Source organism: Phascolarctos cinereus, unplaced genomic scaffold (genome assembly GCF_003287225.1).
Source record: "Phascolarctos cinereus isolate Bilbo 61053 unplaced genomic scaffold, phaCin_HiC Scaffold_4;HRSCAF=312, whole genome shotgun sequence".
NCBI lineage: Eukaryota > Metazoa > Chordata > Mammalia > Diprotodontia > Phascolarctidae > Phascolarctos > Phascolarctos cinereus.
Genome location: NW_027555847.1, coordinates 143,116,209 through 143,134,542, shown reverse-complemented (window position 1 = coordinate 143,134,542; position 18,334 = coordinate 143,116,209). Strand labels below are relative to the sequence as shown.

Sequence of the window (18,334 nt, the reverse complement as noted above, 5' to 3'; positions counted from 1 at the left end):
AGGACATGAGGGAAAGTGTCTTTTTATATCCTCTCTTATGAACCACACCTGGGCATTATAGTTTCATAGCATTCAGTTCCAGTTGTATTAATGTTATTGTGGTTTTTACCATTGTATATATTATTTTCTTGGTACTGGTCATTTCACTTTGCATCAGTGCATATAAATTTTCCCATCCTTCTCTGCATTTATCATAGTTTTAATTTCTTACTGCACAGTAAAAGTCTGTTGCATTCATCTATCATAATTTGTTTAACCGTTCACTGGGGGGCATGTACTTTGTTTCCAGTTCTTTCTTGCAACAAAAAATACACCACAGTAATTCCTAAAGACCTTGTATTAAGTCATCTTACTAAGAGGAGTTATATTCTCTACTGGTGTTCAGCATAGGTGAAATTATAGTTGTTGATGTATGCTTTGTAAGGAATCAATAGAGCAAAGGAAGTGTTGTCTTTGGGTTGTGTGTGGTCAGAGGAAAATGCCTGGTTTGATAGATCAATTATTTTCTTACTGTTGGATACTCAGTGATCCTGTCAATGTGGAAGATGTCCCTTCTCTATGAATGAGAACTTGGAGCAAGCTCTCCTGATGGAATTCAGATAAACTGTACTAGAGTGGATATGATATTTCAGCTTTAATTTTAATTTACTCCTTGTATAGATAAACACTGTGAAGAGGTTTGGCAGCTACATGAAGCATACCACAGAGTGGTACCAAACACCAATAACATCCCACACATCAAAATCACTGGGCAGGGGAAGAGACCTAAGGCCAAGATGCCATTGCCAGGCCTCTCCTGCTCCTTTCTTGGACTCACTTGATCTCACTACATTATTTTCTCCCTCTGTTTCGGTAACACACTCTCTCTAATGAATTACTCTTCATTCAAATAATAACTTACCCTATCAAACCTACTATACTAGCCCCCTTCCTACTTTTTTGGCACCCCCAAATATTTCTGAGAGTTGTAAAGGGCCCTGTAAACTGAAAACTGTATAAATACAAGTTATAATTATCATCCTCTCCACCCCAAGCTATGCCATTATCCATTTCCTTATGGACTGGAATAGAATTTTCATGCCTCTCCCTCCCACAGCCTTGGGCTTCTGATCCCTTTTTCTTCCTGGCCTATTACTGATATTTAAAAGTAGGATAAATTAACAAAAAAAAAATCCGTACATAGGTTTTGAGAAATGATTCTTTATTTGAAAACACTGAAGGCAATAAGATGGAATGAGAGGATGATATCTTAGCCGATGACTCAAAACAGCCTGATAGGGAAAACAACACAAGAACTTCAAGGTCTAAGCCACAGGTTAAAGTCTAGACTAAAAGCAAAAGCAATCTAATAATTAAAAGCAACAGCCTAAAACAACCCAAAGTCACTCACTGTAGGAAATCTTTAAGATACAAATAGCAATTTTAGGACAGTAAAACTAAGACCATAAGTCTTAAGGACAATAGTCTTCAGAACAGTAAAACTAAGACAGAAGAAGGCAATCTTAAAAGTGTTAAGAACAAAATGGCAAGATTTAAAACACTAAAAAGCAGTTTTAAGATACTAAAACCAGTCTGGCATAATAAAAAGAATCCTAAAAGTAATCTAGATTTACTAAAAGCATAATAAAAATGATAAAGATATAACAGTAAAGTTCTTACAATACTGTAGGTGATAGAATAATAAGACTAATACAATAGAAATAGCTCATAATAACAATGGCTTATGTTTCTACAGCTTCACAGTTTACAAAGCGCTTCCCTCACAACAACCCTGTGAGGTAGGTAAAGTATTTTTATTCCCAACTGACATATGAGGAAACTGAGACTCAGAGAGGTTAAATGACCTGCTGAGCATCGCATAGAAGGAACAGAGGGAGAGTTGTAACCAATGTCTGGAGCTCTTTCCAAGATTTTACACTGATTCTTTCCATTTAGAGCTAGGACAATGGTATGGGGTCTACGAATTCATGGGGTCTACGAATGTGAATAGCCTTCACCAAGAAGTTTATGATATGTTCCTAGATCTGTAGCTGGGAGGGTCCTTAGTGATCATCTCTAGTCTACCCCTTCATTTTACAGATGAGAGAGGTGAGGTCTAGAGAGGCTACGCTTCTTGTCCAAAGCCAACCAGATCATAAATGGCAGAGGAAAGAGCAGAGCAGAACTCAGGACTTTGAATTTCAAATCCAATGCTCCTTATGTTGCATTATGCTGCCTTTTAATGCTAATAACTCACATTTCTGTAAGAGCTTTGAACATTTCCAAAGCACTTCCCCCACAACAACCCTGTGAGGTAGGCAGTAGACATGTTATCATCCCCATTTTGCAGATGAGGAGACTGAAGCCCAGGGAGGTTGAGGGATTTGCCCATGGTCACACTGTTAGGGACGTTGGAACTAGGACATGACCCCAGATCTCCTGGCTCCAAGTACTGCTGTCATTCCACTACCTCACATTGTAGTCATCTGTTCTTTAGAGGCAGATACTTCAAGTAAGGGAGCTTCTCATCTAGAAGGGCTCAGTCACTCTCTATCCCCTAGTCTAGCACCCTACACAGAGAAGGTATTCAATAAATGTTGGTTGATGAAAATGATCATTACTGTCCCCAGCCTGAAAGAGCCCCTTAGCTCTCATGCTCTGGCCAAGTATGGGGGCATTGCCTTTTACACCTAAGTAAAACAGAAATTCAAACAGATGAAGGCAGGTTCCTATTTGTTGTAGCATACTCTCCTTTCTCAGACTCTATATTTATTTTTGAATAAATCTATACTTAGTAGCTATTAAGACATCATTTGAACAAATTATTCTCTTATTTTATTAAAGACAAGGACCATTTCCCTAGATATGTATATCAATATTTACCCACTAAAGAAAATAAAGAAACATTGCCTAATTGTCTACAAGTTAGAATTGGGATGAAGCCCAAATGCTGGGCTCAAGCAAATTAGTCTGAATTATTCAGTCAAGGTCTGAACTGGCTGTCTTGGCATAGGGGTTAAGTTGCTAAATATGCTGGGAATTGTAGTTTTCTCTTGTTTAGGAAAAGACAAAACTACTATGAGATCAGAAGTGGAAGGCTGAGTTTTTCAGCTGCAGTGGTAATCCAGAGAGTCGAAGAAAGTGAATGGGGGAGATAAACAGAGAAGAATGGTGGAGAATGCAGCAGCAATAGCAAAAGGAGGATGCTTTATAGGAGACTGACGCTTAAGACCTGTAGTAGCTGGAACCTTTTCATTTTCGTTTCCCTGACCTACTTTCTAGATGACCTTCACTTAGCATTCACTTACTGTGAGGACTTGCTGTCCCCTCTTCTTCCCAAAGACCCGTTATTCAAAATGACTTATTAGCTGAGAAATAATGAAATAACTCATGAGGGTTTTAGTCTAGGGCAGAGGTTCTTAACATTGGGTGCATGAACATGGTTTTTATTTTTAATAGTTTGACAGTGATTTCAATGTATTTCCTTTGTATTCCTAGATATTTTATTTTATATGTTTAAAAACATTATTTTGAGAAAGGGTCAATAGGGCATTATCTGCTACCAAAGGGGTTTATGACACAAAAATTTAGGAACCTCTGGTTTAGAGTATGGGTGCCAATTCCACATGGGCTTCTTTTTTCTGCAATGTCAGAAGTCTTAAAATATATATTATTAGTAAAAATAATAAATCTCTGGGCTGCTAGGCAATCCTTTGATTACCAAGCTGGAAATATGGTGTTCCAGCCAGTTGTATTTATGTAGTTATCAGTTCTATCCATTCCACAGAAGTGAGAATAGGGAAGAAATATTCTTCAGCCAGACATTTGCTGGGTATCACTAATAAGGGGAGCACCTTACCGGTAGGAACTATTAACATTTACTAGAGAGGTAGGGCATGGGAACCAACCTCAATATGGGTCAATTTTGAATTTCAAAGTCTGCCATAAAATCATGAAACATGTTTCTATCACTTTTCTTCTGGAACTAGTTTCCTTCTGTAATTTTGTCTACTCTAAAATTGTGTTTTACTACAACAATAATAATTCACATCTCAATCACATTCCTGCAGTTTACAAAACAATGGTCTCATTACCCTGGAAAAGGTATTAGAAATTTTAGTTGGGGTATACCTAGCTAGAAGTTACTATGGTGCTAAGGGTGAAGAATTAGAAGGAATTATAAAGTAGGGTAATTAATAGGGTCAAGCTAGTGATCTGTTTAGTCATAGCATCTAGGGCTTGTAGATCCCAAGGATAATGTTACCAGTAAATGTCAAGATTCTGAATTCCTATAATTCAGGGGTTTTGTGTAGAACAGAATCCCCAATTCAAATTCAAAAGCATAAAATTCCTTGTACCCAGAATGGGACTGTAACATTTGTAACTGAGATAATTTGCTCAAATAAAATTCACTCTTGCCATTTTTCTCATTAAGCACCTATTTGAATACTCTAATAGTTTTTGCTAAGTACATTTCTGTCAAGACCAAGATATTGAAGAGATGACCATGAGACATTTTGAGGGGGGAGATGAGTAGAGGAAGGAAGCAGCAGAAATGAACAACCATACTAATCTCTTCTCTTTTACAGCAGGACTTTGAATAACTCAATGCTCATTCTTTTCCTGTTATAATAATTACAGTTTTCCCTGCAGCTAGACACTGTATGTCATGGAAAGAACAGTGAGTCCTAGCTCTTCCACTTACTAGCAGTGTGACAACAGGGAAATAACTTAACCTCTCTGAGTTTCATTTTCTTCATTTGTTAAACAAGGATGATGGGACATCAAGTATGTCCTTCACAGGGATGTTGTGAGGAAAGTACTTTAGTAAAAATAAACCACTATTAAAGAATAATCATTGTGGATCTTTACATTTCCTTTCTCTATTTCAGTGGAGGATGAATGAGAAGGTGTGGACAAAAGATACATGGGAAGGCATGGATAAGTTGTGATCCTCAGTGTCGGAGGAAGTACCTCCATCAATGACATCACAGATCCATTGAAATAATAGTAATTAACATTTATATAATGCTTTAGAGTTTGCAAGGTGCTTTGCTTACACTACGTTATTAGATTCTCACAACTAATCTACTCCTGGCTTTTGTCAGTATCCATGCAGAGTACCACTGAAATTGAGGTCAGACTTCCACCAACCTCAGTAATTGTGAGCACCTCTCTGACTCCAGAAAAAGGTCTCCAACTTCCTGAAGTAGCTGGTACAAAGCTCTGACCATTAAAGTCACATTCTGTATTCCTTAGACAGTCATTCAGAGCTGTATGCACTGTTATTAAATAAAGTTAACAAACTTGGTTATCTGCCCACAACAGAAGAAAAGCATCCAGTTGTAAAGGAATGGCAGATAGTCCTCCTAGCAACAGGCAAAATTACAGAAGAAGTGACTGTTGATTGGCCAAAATTTAGAGAGAAGACATGAAAAATTGAGAGTAAATGTAGCAGGCATACACAGAATTTATGCTGAAGGAAGCTGAGTAGTTCCAAGGGAGCCCCTCCAAGAGAAAAGCCTTAGAGTACCTGTGTGTACACACACACACACACACACACACACACACACACACACAGAGTGGTTGTAGGGGCTTCTAGGGAAATAACTACAAGAAAGAAGGGGTTTCCACATTATACTGGTGAGAGGGAGGAAAAGGAGGCAGTAGTAACAAAGGCAGTGGCCATGTGGCATCCTTGATTCTTGAGAAATTGTAGATGCCTCAGTAACTGGATAGTACTTTTCAGAGTTCTTGAGAGCATATATATTGAGATGTGATGTAGACTAGGGACAGATATTAGAATGAGGGATTAAGCTGAGAATAAAGAGAGAAGCAGGCTTATACTACTTTTCAATAAGGTACTTATGCTAAAGGAGGGGAAAGACTACAGCTGAAGAACAACTGAAGAAGAAAGAAGGGGACTTGAGCACATGAATTAGAGGAGGAGGAGGAAGAATAGGTGGCCTTGAGCTGAAAAAGAAGTAAAAGTGACTCAGAGAAAGAGGAAGAGAAAGATGTGGGAAGCAAAAGTAAGTTGGTAAAGCACACTAAGTGTAAGTAGAAACAAAAGTTTCTAGTTTCACCTCAATCCCTCCAGTGTGGATAATTTGAATGGGCCAGCTGCTCAATGTCAGAGGAATGATGGGAGGTAAAAAGAATTCAGTTAAGATTATCTAACTAATAGTGACAGCTGAAGGCCTTTCATTGGGGAGGGTTTGGGTGGAGAGGGAAAAAATTAAGAACAAGGTATTGACAGCTGTCTGAGTATTAGCCAGATGTGGTGTGTGGTGACTATTAAAAGTGATGAAAATGTGTTGATTAGCTCCCAGGCATGTTGGCCTGGAGCAGTTTCACAAAAAAATTGTCAATATTCTTTCCAAGGGACGAAAAAGCCACAGAGGCAGATAGAAAATGATAGCAGCAAGTCAGTAGAGCAGCAGCTGCGGATGACAGCTCTAGCAGATGACAGCAAGAGAGCAGCAGCTGTCAGGAACAGCTTAGAAGAGTAGCAGCAGTGGATGACAGCTTCAGCAGGTGACAGGAGCAGCTTGGAGGAGCAGGTAACAGCTCCAGTAGATGGCAGTCGCCCCTTAGTAGAGGAGCAGCAGTGGGTGATACTATAGCACGTGGCTATAGCACTTTGGCAGAGAATAAGCAACAGAGGGCAGCAGCAGCTAAGTAGAAGGAGTTGATAGCTTAAGAAGATGGCAGTAGCAGTTTGGCAGAGAAGCAGCAGCAGATGGTGTAGCAACTAAGCAGAGAAGCAATAATATACGGCAGCGGCAACTAGGGAGAGAAACAGCAGTAGATGATAGCTCCAGAAGATGGCAGCAACATCTTAGTGGAGATACAAGAGTGGATGGCGATAGTAATTTGATGAAGAAGTAATAGCAGATGATAGTGGCAGCTAAGCAGAGAAACACCAGCAGATGTTGATAGCAGCTAGGCAGAAAAGCAATAGTAGAAGGTGGCAGCAGCTAAGCAGAGAAGCAGCAGCAGATGTTGATAGCAGCTAGGCAGAAAAGCAACAGTAGAAGGTGGCAGCAGCTAAGCAGAGAAGCAGCAGCAGCAGATGATGGCAGAAGCGAAGCAGCAGCAGATGATGGCAGCAGCTAAGCAGAGAAGCAACAGCAGAAGCAGATGGCAGAAGCAGCTAAGCAGAGAAGCAGCAGTGGATGGAGGCAGAAGCTAAGCAGAGAAGCCGAAGCAGATGGCAAAAGCAGCTAAGCAGAGAAGCAGCAGCAGATGGTGGCAGCAACTAAGCAGAAGCAGAAGCAGATGGCAGAAGCAGCTAAGCAGAGAAGCAGCAGCAGATGGTGGCAGCAGCTAAGCAGAGAAGCAGCAGCAGATGGCAGAAAGCAGCTAAGCAGAAAAGCAGCAGCAGATGGCAGCAGCTAAGCAGAGAAGCAGAAGCAGGTGGCAGAAGCAGCTAAGCAGAGAAGCAGCAGCAGATGGCGGCAGCAGCTAAGCAGAGAAGCAGTAGCAGATGATAGCTGCAGAAGATGACAATAGCAGCTTAGCAGAGAAGCAATAGCAGATGAAGGTGGTAGCTAAGCAGAGAAGCAGCAGCAGATGGTGGCAGCTGCTAAGCAGAAAAGTAGTAGAAGATAGCTGCAGAAGATGGCATCAGTAGCTTGGCAGAGAAGCAACAGCAGATGGCATCAGTAGCTTAGCAGAGAAGCAATAGCAGAGAAGAAATAGTGAATGGTGGCATCAGCTAAGCAGAGAAGTAATAGTAGAGGGCGACAGAAGCTAAGCAGAGAACCAGCGGCAGATGATACCTGCAAAAACTGGTAACAGCAGCTCAGCATAGAAGGGTAACAGTTGATAGCTTCAGCAGATGGCAGCAGCAACTCAGCAGGGAGTCAGCAGCTACAGTAGCAGATGAGTAGTAGCTCCAACATGTGGCTACAGATTGGCAGAGAAGCAGCAAAATGGCAGCTTTGTAAGTAAAAAGGAAAAGCAGCTGCAGAGCTGGAGTAGGAGAATTATGAGTCATAGTCAATTGCTGGAGCTTGAAAGGTGTTTTATGCACAACACAGCTCTTATAGAATGAGTTGTCCAGGGAATGTGCCTTCTCCCATTGGCATCAGACTTTGTGGGAGAATATATCCCTTCATATATGGATGGCAAAGAATAATTCTGTGACTTGATTTTCACTCTTGCATTGTCCTTGGTAGTTAATAAATATGAAAGCTACATCTGGGATTAAAATTTTTTCTTCTTCTTTGTTTTTTCTTTAAGTAGGAGTGTGCAGTATCACTGAAATCACACTGGGACTCTCCTACTACAATTTTGTTTTTTCAATTTGAATGGAATTTTAGTCTAGCTAGGCAGAGAAGCAGCAGAAGATGGTAGCTGTAAAAGATGGCAGCAGCAGCTTAGCAAAGAAGGAATTTTTGTTTTTTTCAGTTTGAACATAATTTTAGTTCAGTATTTCTTGATGTATTTTTGGAAGACTTTTTTTTTCCTTTTTTACCTTTTATTTTTCAGATGTTAACTTTTCCACGTATTTGAAAATTTTCAGTTATTTTAAAACATTATTGTCATATTTTTTGTTTTGTTTTACTTTCAATAATTATAGCTGGATTTTACCAGTTTGAGATCCCAAGACATCTCAGTGGCACCTGCCACTTTCCAATAGCTGAGGGAGAAAATAGTCACAGATATGGATTACCTGAAAGTCTTGGTGTATATAAATGACTTTATTGATTTTGGGAAGAACATGGAGAAAGATGAATGCAAGTATCGGAATGGCAAAAGGAAGCTGTCAAATGACTAATGCTAGTTTTGCACAGCTTCTCTCAAGTACACAAGTCAAAGAGTATCTCCGTAAGGTGTGAGCACTGATCCAGAGAAGAAAGAAGTGCTCTTGAACTGGGCACACCAGTTCAACCTTTTGTCCTACACACAGATGCCAGCCTGAAGTATTTGGGAGCAGTGATTTTTACCAGGAAAGTGATGGCCACCAGGAATCAACTACATTCACTAGCCAAAGACTTAATGACAGTGAGACTCACTATGCCATAGATGAATCGGAATTCTTGATGTTGAAGTGGGTTGTCACTGAAAAGTTCAAAGACTGTGTGTGGAACTAAATTCTAACTGTGGATCAACAATAATACATTGATATATTTTGACAAGTACTAAATAAGTGCTTCTTATTATCGATGGGTAGCAGCACTGGCCAACTAAGACTTCAGCATTTACTAACAGCTAAGGAAGACTAATGTGGACACAGATGCTCTTTCCCAAGGGTCACATGATATCAAAGCTACAGTGATACCTAAGGAGAGAGTGTAGGACTTTATGTGATTCCCAGGCAGCTGGGCCGTTATCAAGTTGATGTGTAGCTAAGACTTTGGGACTTTTCCCACCCTGTATGGCAGTGGCTTATATGAACCTTGTTTCATTGAACTTTCCTTGCATCAATTGTCTTTAGAAGATTGCCAGTGAAAGCAGATGGCTGATGGGCTATAAGAAGTGATATAAGCCAAGAAGCATGGAAGTGAGGTTAAAGGACTTTAAGTTCCATTCACTAGAAGTTACTGTTGAAACAACAGAAGTTGGACCTGTGTAATGGAGTACTATATTGGACTATTATTAATCCTGCATGTGGTACCAAAAAGCAAATGGTGCCATCCAATGCTTATCACTCTATGTCTATCACCATGATGACTTTGGACATATAGATCAAGAAAGAAGTCTGGAGTAAGAAACAGATTTTACTGGCCTGAGATGGTAGCAGATGTTACTAAGAAGTGTGAGATGAGTTCATTATGTACAAAGAAAAGCTACCAACTTGTGCCTCATATTTGAAGAACATAGGCACAATCAAACCTTTGGAACTTGTCTTAACTGACTATCTCTGGAAGAAGACAGCAAGAACATAAGTTATATTTTAGCAGTGACTGATCATTTCAGCAGGTACACATAGGCAATATGCAGTCCCAGTCAGGAATCAGAAGCTTCCATGGTTGCTAAATTGTTGTAGAATTATTTCTCAGTGTATAAATTCCTTGCTAGGATCCATCCTGACCAAGGGAGAGACTTTGAGAGCAAGCTACTCAAAGAAATGCTAGCATTCACAAATATCAAGGAGTCAAAATATACCTTACCACCTCCCGAAGAGACTCTTAGCCCAAGTGTTTCAATTGTACACTGTTGAACCTGTTAGAACACTGAAACCAGAACAAAAAATGGAGTGGGGTCAATATATGGTATCTGTAGTACATACATACTATAGCCTCCACCAGGAGGCTATAGTCTTTAAACCATACTTACTGATGTTTGGGCAGGAGTCACATCTCTTTATTGATTCGTGCACTGGAGTCTCAGAAGAGGGAAGAAATTCAAACACTCATAATAAGTGCAGTTATCAGCTGAGAGGAAGAAGGCAGCCTATAAACTAGGCATGACTTCAGCTTGGAAGAGCTAACAGAAACAGACAACAGCGTGGTGGCCAAGTTCGTTATAAAAAGTCTTGCTGAGAAACCTTGGTGTTCAAGGGACACACAAGTTGACAAACTGATGGAAAGTTACTCTATACCAAATTGCTGGGGCACTGGACACCTTGATTATTTATAGAATAGATCCAGAGAGTGGCTGGGGCCTGGTAGAAACAATTAGTTACAGCCATCTGTTATCCATAGCAAATTTGGTTGGTTTCATTGATGAACAGGAAGACAGAAATAACAGGTACACACCTCAGTGGACTCTTAGTAAGAAAAGCTGTTTACCAATTTTACAAAAATGGTCTGAATTGGATCAGAATGAAATGACATTTTCAGTGAAGAAGACACTATATATTGTAACTCAACAACTTTGCCTTACTGAGAATGTGGGGAAAAGATTAAACCCAGAGACAGCACCTTTCCTCCTCAGAACTTCATCTACAGAGACTTTTAGGGTGCAGAGACAATTCATAGAAGCTAGAAATGCTGATAGCCAGAGTTAGACCCTCAAAACATTCAGGAATAGGAATGCAGACCTATAGATCTGATGGCAATGATGATAATTACCATTAATCAGCTCAGGTATAGGGCCAGAAAGAACAGCAGGATACAAGATAACTAGGTCTATCTGACCTGTGAGCAAACTAACCTTTGATGTTATTTGTGAAACTGGATAAATGGTTTTACATTTAGTCAGACAATAATGCTAATGTTTCTCAGTGCCTTACTTTTAACTGTTTATATTTACTTACGTGCATGTTAATTACTGTCTGTTTTGAGTTATGCTTTATTTTATTATTTTACTGTTTATTTATGTGTTAGTGTTATACATATACCATAGCAAATCTGTTAACAAGGTATTGTTTTGCTGCCTATTTGCATATGTGCTAATACTCATGCATTTTTTATTATTATACAAGCCTATCTACATTGGTATTTCTAGCTTTTTTCCTATTTATGCATATTTGCTTGTATACTATGAATATGTGTGTACTATCAGAATATGTTCATGTAATATGTTCTGAATATAATTTAGAGACTGAGTCATTGAAACTACCTTGCACTGTCCTGTGCCTACTGAATGTAACGCTGTTGTGAACTTAAGGTAATAGTATCGTTGGATGATTACCCAGGATTCTGGGGCAATTATCCTTGCTATTTTAAATGCTGATATTTACATTGATGCTTGTGACATATATTTGTAGAAGTCAAGTATACTTCAAGTGATTTTAAAAGAGGCTACACAATTTCTGGCACTGGGGAAGAATGCAATCTAAATTTGCCAAGCCCACAGATTTTTCCTTTTGCCAACAAGCCATGCAAACTACCCAGAGTTCCTGAAGTTTTTGTGGTCTTTCCTTTGCCCTTGGCTGGACTTCAGGGAAAGAAAAGACAACAGGAGAAATACCACCCAGAACTGATGGGATCATTTCCTCTAGAACACTTTTCTAGAACTCTATTCTGGACTGTTAAGTTGTAGGGCAGAGTGATGACTGGGTGCAAGATGAAGTGGAATAGAGATAGACTCAGCAGATTAGAGAGGCTACTGAGAAAACACAACTGTTGCCTAATAATTTTGTTTTCCTTTTCTTTGCTACTGGCTATATATGTTATCTTATGTTTGCTCCCCCCAAAAATTCCTGTGGCTTTATATCTTCCCTCACTCCTAGATCATGAGGGGGCGGGGAGAAACAGCATGGGGAGGAGAAAAGTCAATTTTGTTTCCTATCCATTGCAGTTCCAGGAAGCAAGATTTCAGATGAAATGTCTTCTGATTGTTCATTTAGTTTTTATGTCATTAACGTGATGGCTGCAAATGTGAACTACTTGCATTGGAAATTGTATGCACAGAAAGAAAATAAGAGGAAAGATCCTAGTCCCTAAGAAAAGATAGACTGTTTTCCCTTAGCACAAGCTGGAAGGTAGGATGAGGAGTCAATCAAACAGAGAAAGCACGTGAGTTTTATCATCTTGCATTGTGTGCATGAATTAAAATGGTACCCTAGACAAAGAGAGAACGAGAAAGAGACTCATATTTGCCGTGAGTCAGAAGGCCCGCTTGTTGGAGAAGATAGTTATTTTTCGCTTGATAGAATTTTAGGGGTGATTGGACTTTTTTTTTTTGGCATAGCTGTTTAGCCCAAAAGGGAGTGAGTGATGACTTTGCAGATGAAATCATACATTCTCCCTGGCTGTGGCTAGACAAATTGACTTGATAGCATAGGATTTTGCTCAAGCAAAGAAACAATTGTCCTTCAAAATAAAATAGGATGCTACTGAATAAATTGATAATCATCATTCTCTATTTATAGCTATTAATCCAAGTTTGGTCTTTATCCTAGAGATACTGAGATGAAACTCAATAAATTAAGAAAGTCAACATGATGTAGATGTCCTAGATCTGATCTCAGAGTCAGGAATACCTTGGTCCAAGTCCTGTACTGATTCATACGTACTGGCTGTGTGTTCCTGGGCAAATAACTTCTCTGTGCCCCTTATTAAGATTCTAGGTTGTAGAGCAATTGCCCATCTGACTTGGTAGAAGGAGCTTCCTCACTGGTAATTCCCTCTGCCAATGAAGTCATAAGTCTGAACAAAAAACAAAAACCCTCATTTAACTAGAAGGCTTTGAGAACAAGTGCTGGTTAATTGAATTTTATGGTCAACTCATGTTTCATTACTTGTTGAAAATCCTTCCAAGATGTATTGGTCTCCTTCCTTGCCTTATGTAAGTAGAATACAATGCTTGTGATTTAGTATTTCTTTCTTTTCTTTTTTTTTTTTTTGGTGAGGCAATCGGGGTTAAGTGACTTGCCCAGGGTCACACAGCTAGTAAGTGACATGTGTCTGAGACTGGATTTGAACTCATGTACTCCTGACTCCAAGGCCAGAGCTCTATCCACTGCACCACCTAACTGCCCCGTGATTTAGTATTTCTTTAACGATCAAAAATCTTGATGGACCTCAAGGGAACAGTACTTAGTTTTAATAGATTTAATAGTTTTAAATGTTGTAGGATAATGGTTTGAATCAAAGTTAACCTCAGGAAACAATCTGGAAGTAGGTTTGACGTTACTGGTTATGAGTTCATTTTTCTTTCATTTTCAACTTTCTCCCTAAACTGAGTTGCTAGATGGAAAAAAAAAACCCTATTAATTGAGAATTCTAGTTAGTGGGGCCAGTAAGGTCTTATCAAATATGTGTAGATATATTGTGTGTGTTTTTACATTTATCAGTGGTTAGTTCTTTTAATTTAGTAAGCACTGATTATTTAAGGGCACAGAAATGTATATAGTTACTTTAGTGAATCTTTAAATTTAGGAGGTTGTTCAACTGTTATTACATGGCATCTCTATGTTGTGAATTCATGTCACTGAATAATCATGACATTCAAATACCTGCTAAAATCCAAAGTAGGAAAGATCATTTAGTAAATTCATAAATGATCTTTTTGTTGGTGATTTAATATCAAGAGCTAACTATTAGCTTGTTTAAATAGTGGCTTTATAAGTTGATTACAGGTGTTAACATATGAAGCTTTGGCTGAGATGGGCTTACAGGTAAGAAACAAAAACATACTTGTGACATCCTAACTCTACACACTAGTGACCTGTAAGCAAAGCAGAAGTTGTCAATGAAACAATTAGCTTATTGCTTTGAAATGTAAATGGGAGGAAAGTTCAAGAATTGCTAATTATTTTTCCCTACTGTAGACAGATTAGTAGTAACATTTATACAGCTCAACATTACAGGTATTCATCTACACAAAAAACAGAAAAATCTTCCTAAAAAACATTCTGCTTTTTTGTAAAGGGTACAGGGGGCCAAATATATTGTAGTTTCATATTATAACCTATAGCCCACAGTTTAAGTAATAATAGGTGTTCTTCTTGGACTCAGTTTAAAGGGAATTTAGTTATCAGAAGAACTGTAAAGAAATCATCATAGCAAGATCTCGCCAGTGTCATAAATTCCAAGGTTGCTGCTAAATTGCCTTGGTCAAGACAGTAAACTGCATCTTCATTAATATGAAGTGTGACTACCACAATGAAAATTACCAGTACAAAGCATCTGAATCAGGACAGATTACAGGAAGTGCTTAGGGATATTAATATATATATGTCCATATTCATATATGAAGACAGTGTTGTAGAAATGACAGGTTGGGAGGCAGGAAGACCTGGTTTCAAACTCTCCTCTGACACTTGCCAGCTGTATGACCCTGGGTAAGTAATTTAAACTTTATGTGCCTTGGGCAGCTCTATAGGATTTATCTCAAGTCATAGATGGTTGTGGGCTATGATGCATGTTGTCAGGTGGAATTCCTGGAAGGAAGTTCCATGCTGACAAAATCACAGATACTTCTCATTCACATATGAAGTAAAGTCAAAGCATTATTATTATTATTATTATTATTATTATATTGGCTGTCTAGTACACAAGTATATGTTTTCAAAGCAATTAATGGAAATAATTCTTGGTATGTTCCTTTCACCATTAATTTTTCTACTTCCTGATGAAATAGAAGATGATTCATCTAAAATAAAGTTTTTCTTATGTAACAGTTTCCAAGATATAATTGTAAATTATTCTTGAGTGGATCTTGAAACACTATTAAGATGGTTTGCTTTTTATAATGCATATTTAAGTTACTTCAATCTGTTAGGCACCCTTGAAATGAGTTCTGACTTTGACAATAAGGTCATTTAGATCCACAAATCACTACTGTTTTGGTCAATTCAAAGACAATTATAAACAAACATTCTAGTTTCTTAAAGTAATTATATGATCTTTCAAATTCCAAACTTACAAAATTAGTATTTTTAATCCAAAATATAATTTCATTTTTGTGTTGCCTCACTAAGGGCTAAATGTAAAACATTTTGATTTTTGCCATTAAGAAGGGGAACTGGAAATGAAATAATAACCTATTTTGATTTTAATATTAGCCATACTTTCCCCCTCAAATATGTTAAAGTGATAAAAACAATTGTTTGAATTAACAGAAATGTAAAAAAAAAACTTTCGGAGTAATTTTCAATATGATAATCTTGTAAAAAAATTCAATTTGCATTTATATACTTTTTTTCCTTTCAAAGACTCATTTTAGGAGAGTGGCCTATTTTCAGAAGCAGCTTTGGACCCATAAGAACTCATTGTAATATCCCCTTTCTTCCTTTCATTATCAGTATCATTATGCTGAAAGCACTCGTTCTTCACTGACTTTTGGAAGTCTTTTTGTATAAAAGGTCAACCTTGGTCTAATGGTCTAGTGAATTCATGGCAATTTATCGTATATTCTCTGATGATTCTTAATCAACTTTTGTGGAACCAATAAGAAAGAATAGTTCAAAGACCTTGCTTCAAATCTTGGTTCTTTCATGAACTAGCTATATGTCCATGGGCAACTTATTCAATTTCTCTGGGTCTCAGTTTCCTCATTTGTAAAATGGTGATAAAATCCTTGCTGTATATATCTCCCAGGGCTATAGTGAGGAACAAATGAGATAATGTATGTGAAAGTTCTTTGATGAGAAAGAAATGCTATATAAATGTATTATTATTACCACAAACCTCTTCTACTCAGAAGATAAGCTAGAACTTTCTTCCGACAACTTTAGTTGCTAAAAATGAAATTTTTTTTTAAAGGAAACAATTATATTGAATTCTACTAGAAAACACACCACAATGAAGAATTTCCAGTGAATCCACAAGATGTTCTTTCGGCTTTGCTGCTGTGGTTACGGGGTTCCCATCAATAAGTAAAAGGTCAGCGCAACAATAAGAAGCAAGCAGAATGGAGAGGAGAAGGTTTGATAAGCAGCCGACGGCATAAAAATGTCTTCATACTTGTAAATACTGACAACACGCTCTGATGTAGGTGGTGAATCTATGTCATGCCGAGTTATAGATCCTTTAAAAGAAAAGGATTGGAAAAAATAAAGATTTAAAACAAAATACCTGCAGAGCCAAGGAATCTTAAAATCTTCAGTGCCAAGTAAGCGAGAATCAGCAGCTTGAATTACACTCTCACATCCATGACTGAATAATAAAGAAATGGAGTTATCACAGAAATTAAATGAAGTATCTCCTGGATACTACTTAAATGAATGAAACAGGCTGGTTTCTCACTTTCTGACATTCTTCCCCCATGCAGACATCTTCTATGGGATAAGCTCTACTGGTCTCTCACTGATTTAGTCATCAGGTAAACTAGTCTGTTACCTTGTGTAGCTGGGCTCTAAAGTTCACTCAGTTCTAGTAATTTAAACTTATTGACACCATATGGGGCTCCTCAGAACACAAAAGGCTGGACAGCCAGACCTTAAAGGTCAAAATTTATATAATTTACTGACTGTGAGTGTATAGCAAGATGTTGCTACAATGCATGGTGGTGACTTATTCTGTCTGCTTTCTTCTTAGTGTTTTGTACTGTCTACACTCCCATCATTGTGTTTTTCAGGGAGCTCCCACAGTGGAGCTTAGTTTTATAGCCATAAATGGACCACTGCATAAAAATCTGACTAACAGAACTTTTTTTTTTAGAGAGTAGGAAAGTGACTATGTGGCCTGTCTACTTATACTTGGAATAGAACTTACCCAAAAGCTTGATAAGAATTTACCACTTTCAAGAAGAATATTAACAACTCTCTCCCAAAGATAATTTTAAAAGGAACAAACTTTCAACCTTGGCTTCAATGGAAGTCTCTATCTCTCTTACATAAATTTGCTTTTAACATTGGCAGGCCAGAAATAGAAGACCTAACTGTACTGAAATTGGATATTGGAGGCATCATGTGCTGGCTTTCCCTTTGCTCTACTTTCTTAGGGAATCCCCTAGGGTTAATGAAATAGAAACACCAACATTCCCAGTGAAGCATTGCCCATAACCTTAGAGATTGAGGACAATAAAGACCCAAGTGGGGAAAGTGGGTGAGAAGCACATAGCCAATCTTTATATAGTATCATGAACTTGAGATGCTGGCCACTCTAGGTACAGGGTTCAGAGACATTGTTAAGCCATTTTTTCCCCATAGATATATAGTATATCGTATACCTAGTGACAACAGTCTTCTAGTTGGTCTGTCATACTGAGTTTCTACCTGCTCTAGGACACCCTATATACAACTGCTAGATTCATCCTCTTAATTGCCTTTACCATATCACTTTCTGGCTTAGTAACCTACAACAGCTCCCTATAGCCTATGATCAAACCCTTCAGGTTGAAATTCCAGGCTCTCTTCTACTTGCCAATCTTCTTATTCCCCAAACTGGTTCCTCCTTGTTAACATATACCTTGCTCACAGACAGCTTGCTCATTCCATCTTCTCCTGTCTATTTAAATCCTGTACTTCCTTCTAGAAGCAGCTCAAGTTTAATTTTTTTTCTTACATGCCTTCTTTGACTATTCCCACTCTCATAGGAATTTTTCTATTCTTTTGACATCCATGAAAACCAAATACTTTTGAAGTAGTTCAAGGAAGCAGATATAAGTGCGTAGTCTGGTTTCTTAATATACTCCCAGTCTCCATCAACCTTTTTCTTTTCCTTGACCACTGATTTTCTAGTCTTAGAGTTGCAACCTCCATATTTATATGGAAGTTTTTCTTGGTGAGATCCTTCCTCTTTTACAATTTCCAGCACTACTGTAATTCTGATGGTCTGATCCACTGCAGAATCCATTACTGTTTAGACATTGATGGAAATAGCCAACACTGGATTATTGGTTCAGATCTTCAGTCAATCTATACTTTTTTTAAAATGAAGAGTGTTGACAAAATAAAATATCAAAGTGAATTCTGAATTACACCTAACTCCATAGACTGAATCAGTAAAGTAACACTGGCAGGTAGGAAAATGGTAAAAATGTCACCAAATCCTTTGGCAGTATCCCAGAA

The 18,334-nt window shown here is 38.2% G+C and overlaps 1 protein-coding gene across 1 annotated transcript in view; it reads right to left on the bottom strand.

The window, feature by feature from the left end:
• Window positions 1–1,180: 1,180 nt before the first annotated feature.
• Window positions 1,181–18,334, bottom strand: part of FRRS1L (ferric chelate reductase 1 like) — a 43,506-nt gene continuing 26,352 nt past the window's right edge. Inside the window, exon 5 of the mRNA XM_020995618.2 lies at window positions 1,181–16,350. Coding sequence (XP_020851277.1) covers window positions 16,178–16,350 — 173 coding nt within the window. The 3' untranslated portion in view covers window positions 1,181–16,177. The remainder of the gene's footprint in view (window positions 16,351–18,334) is intronic.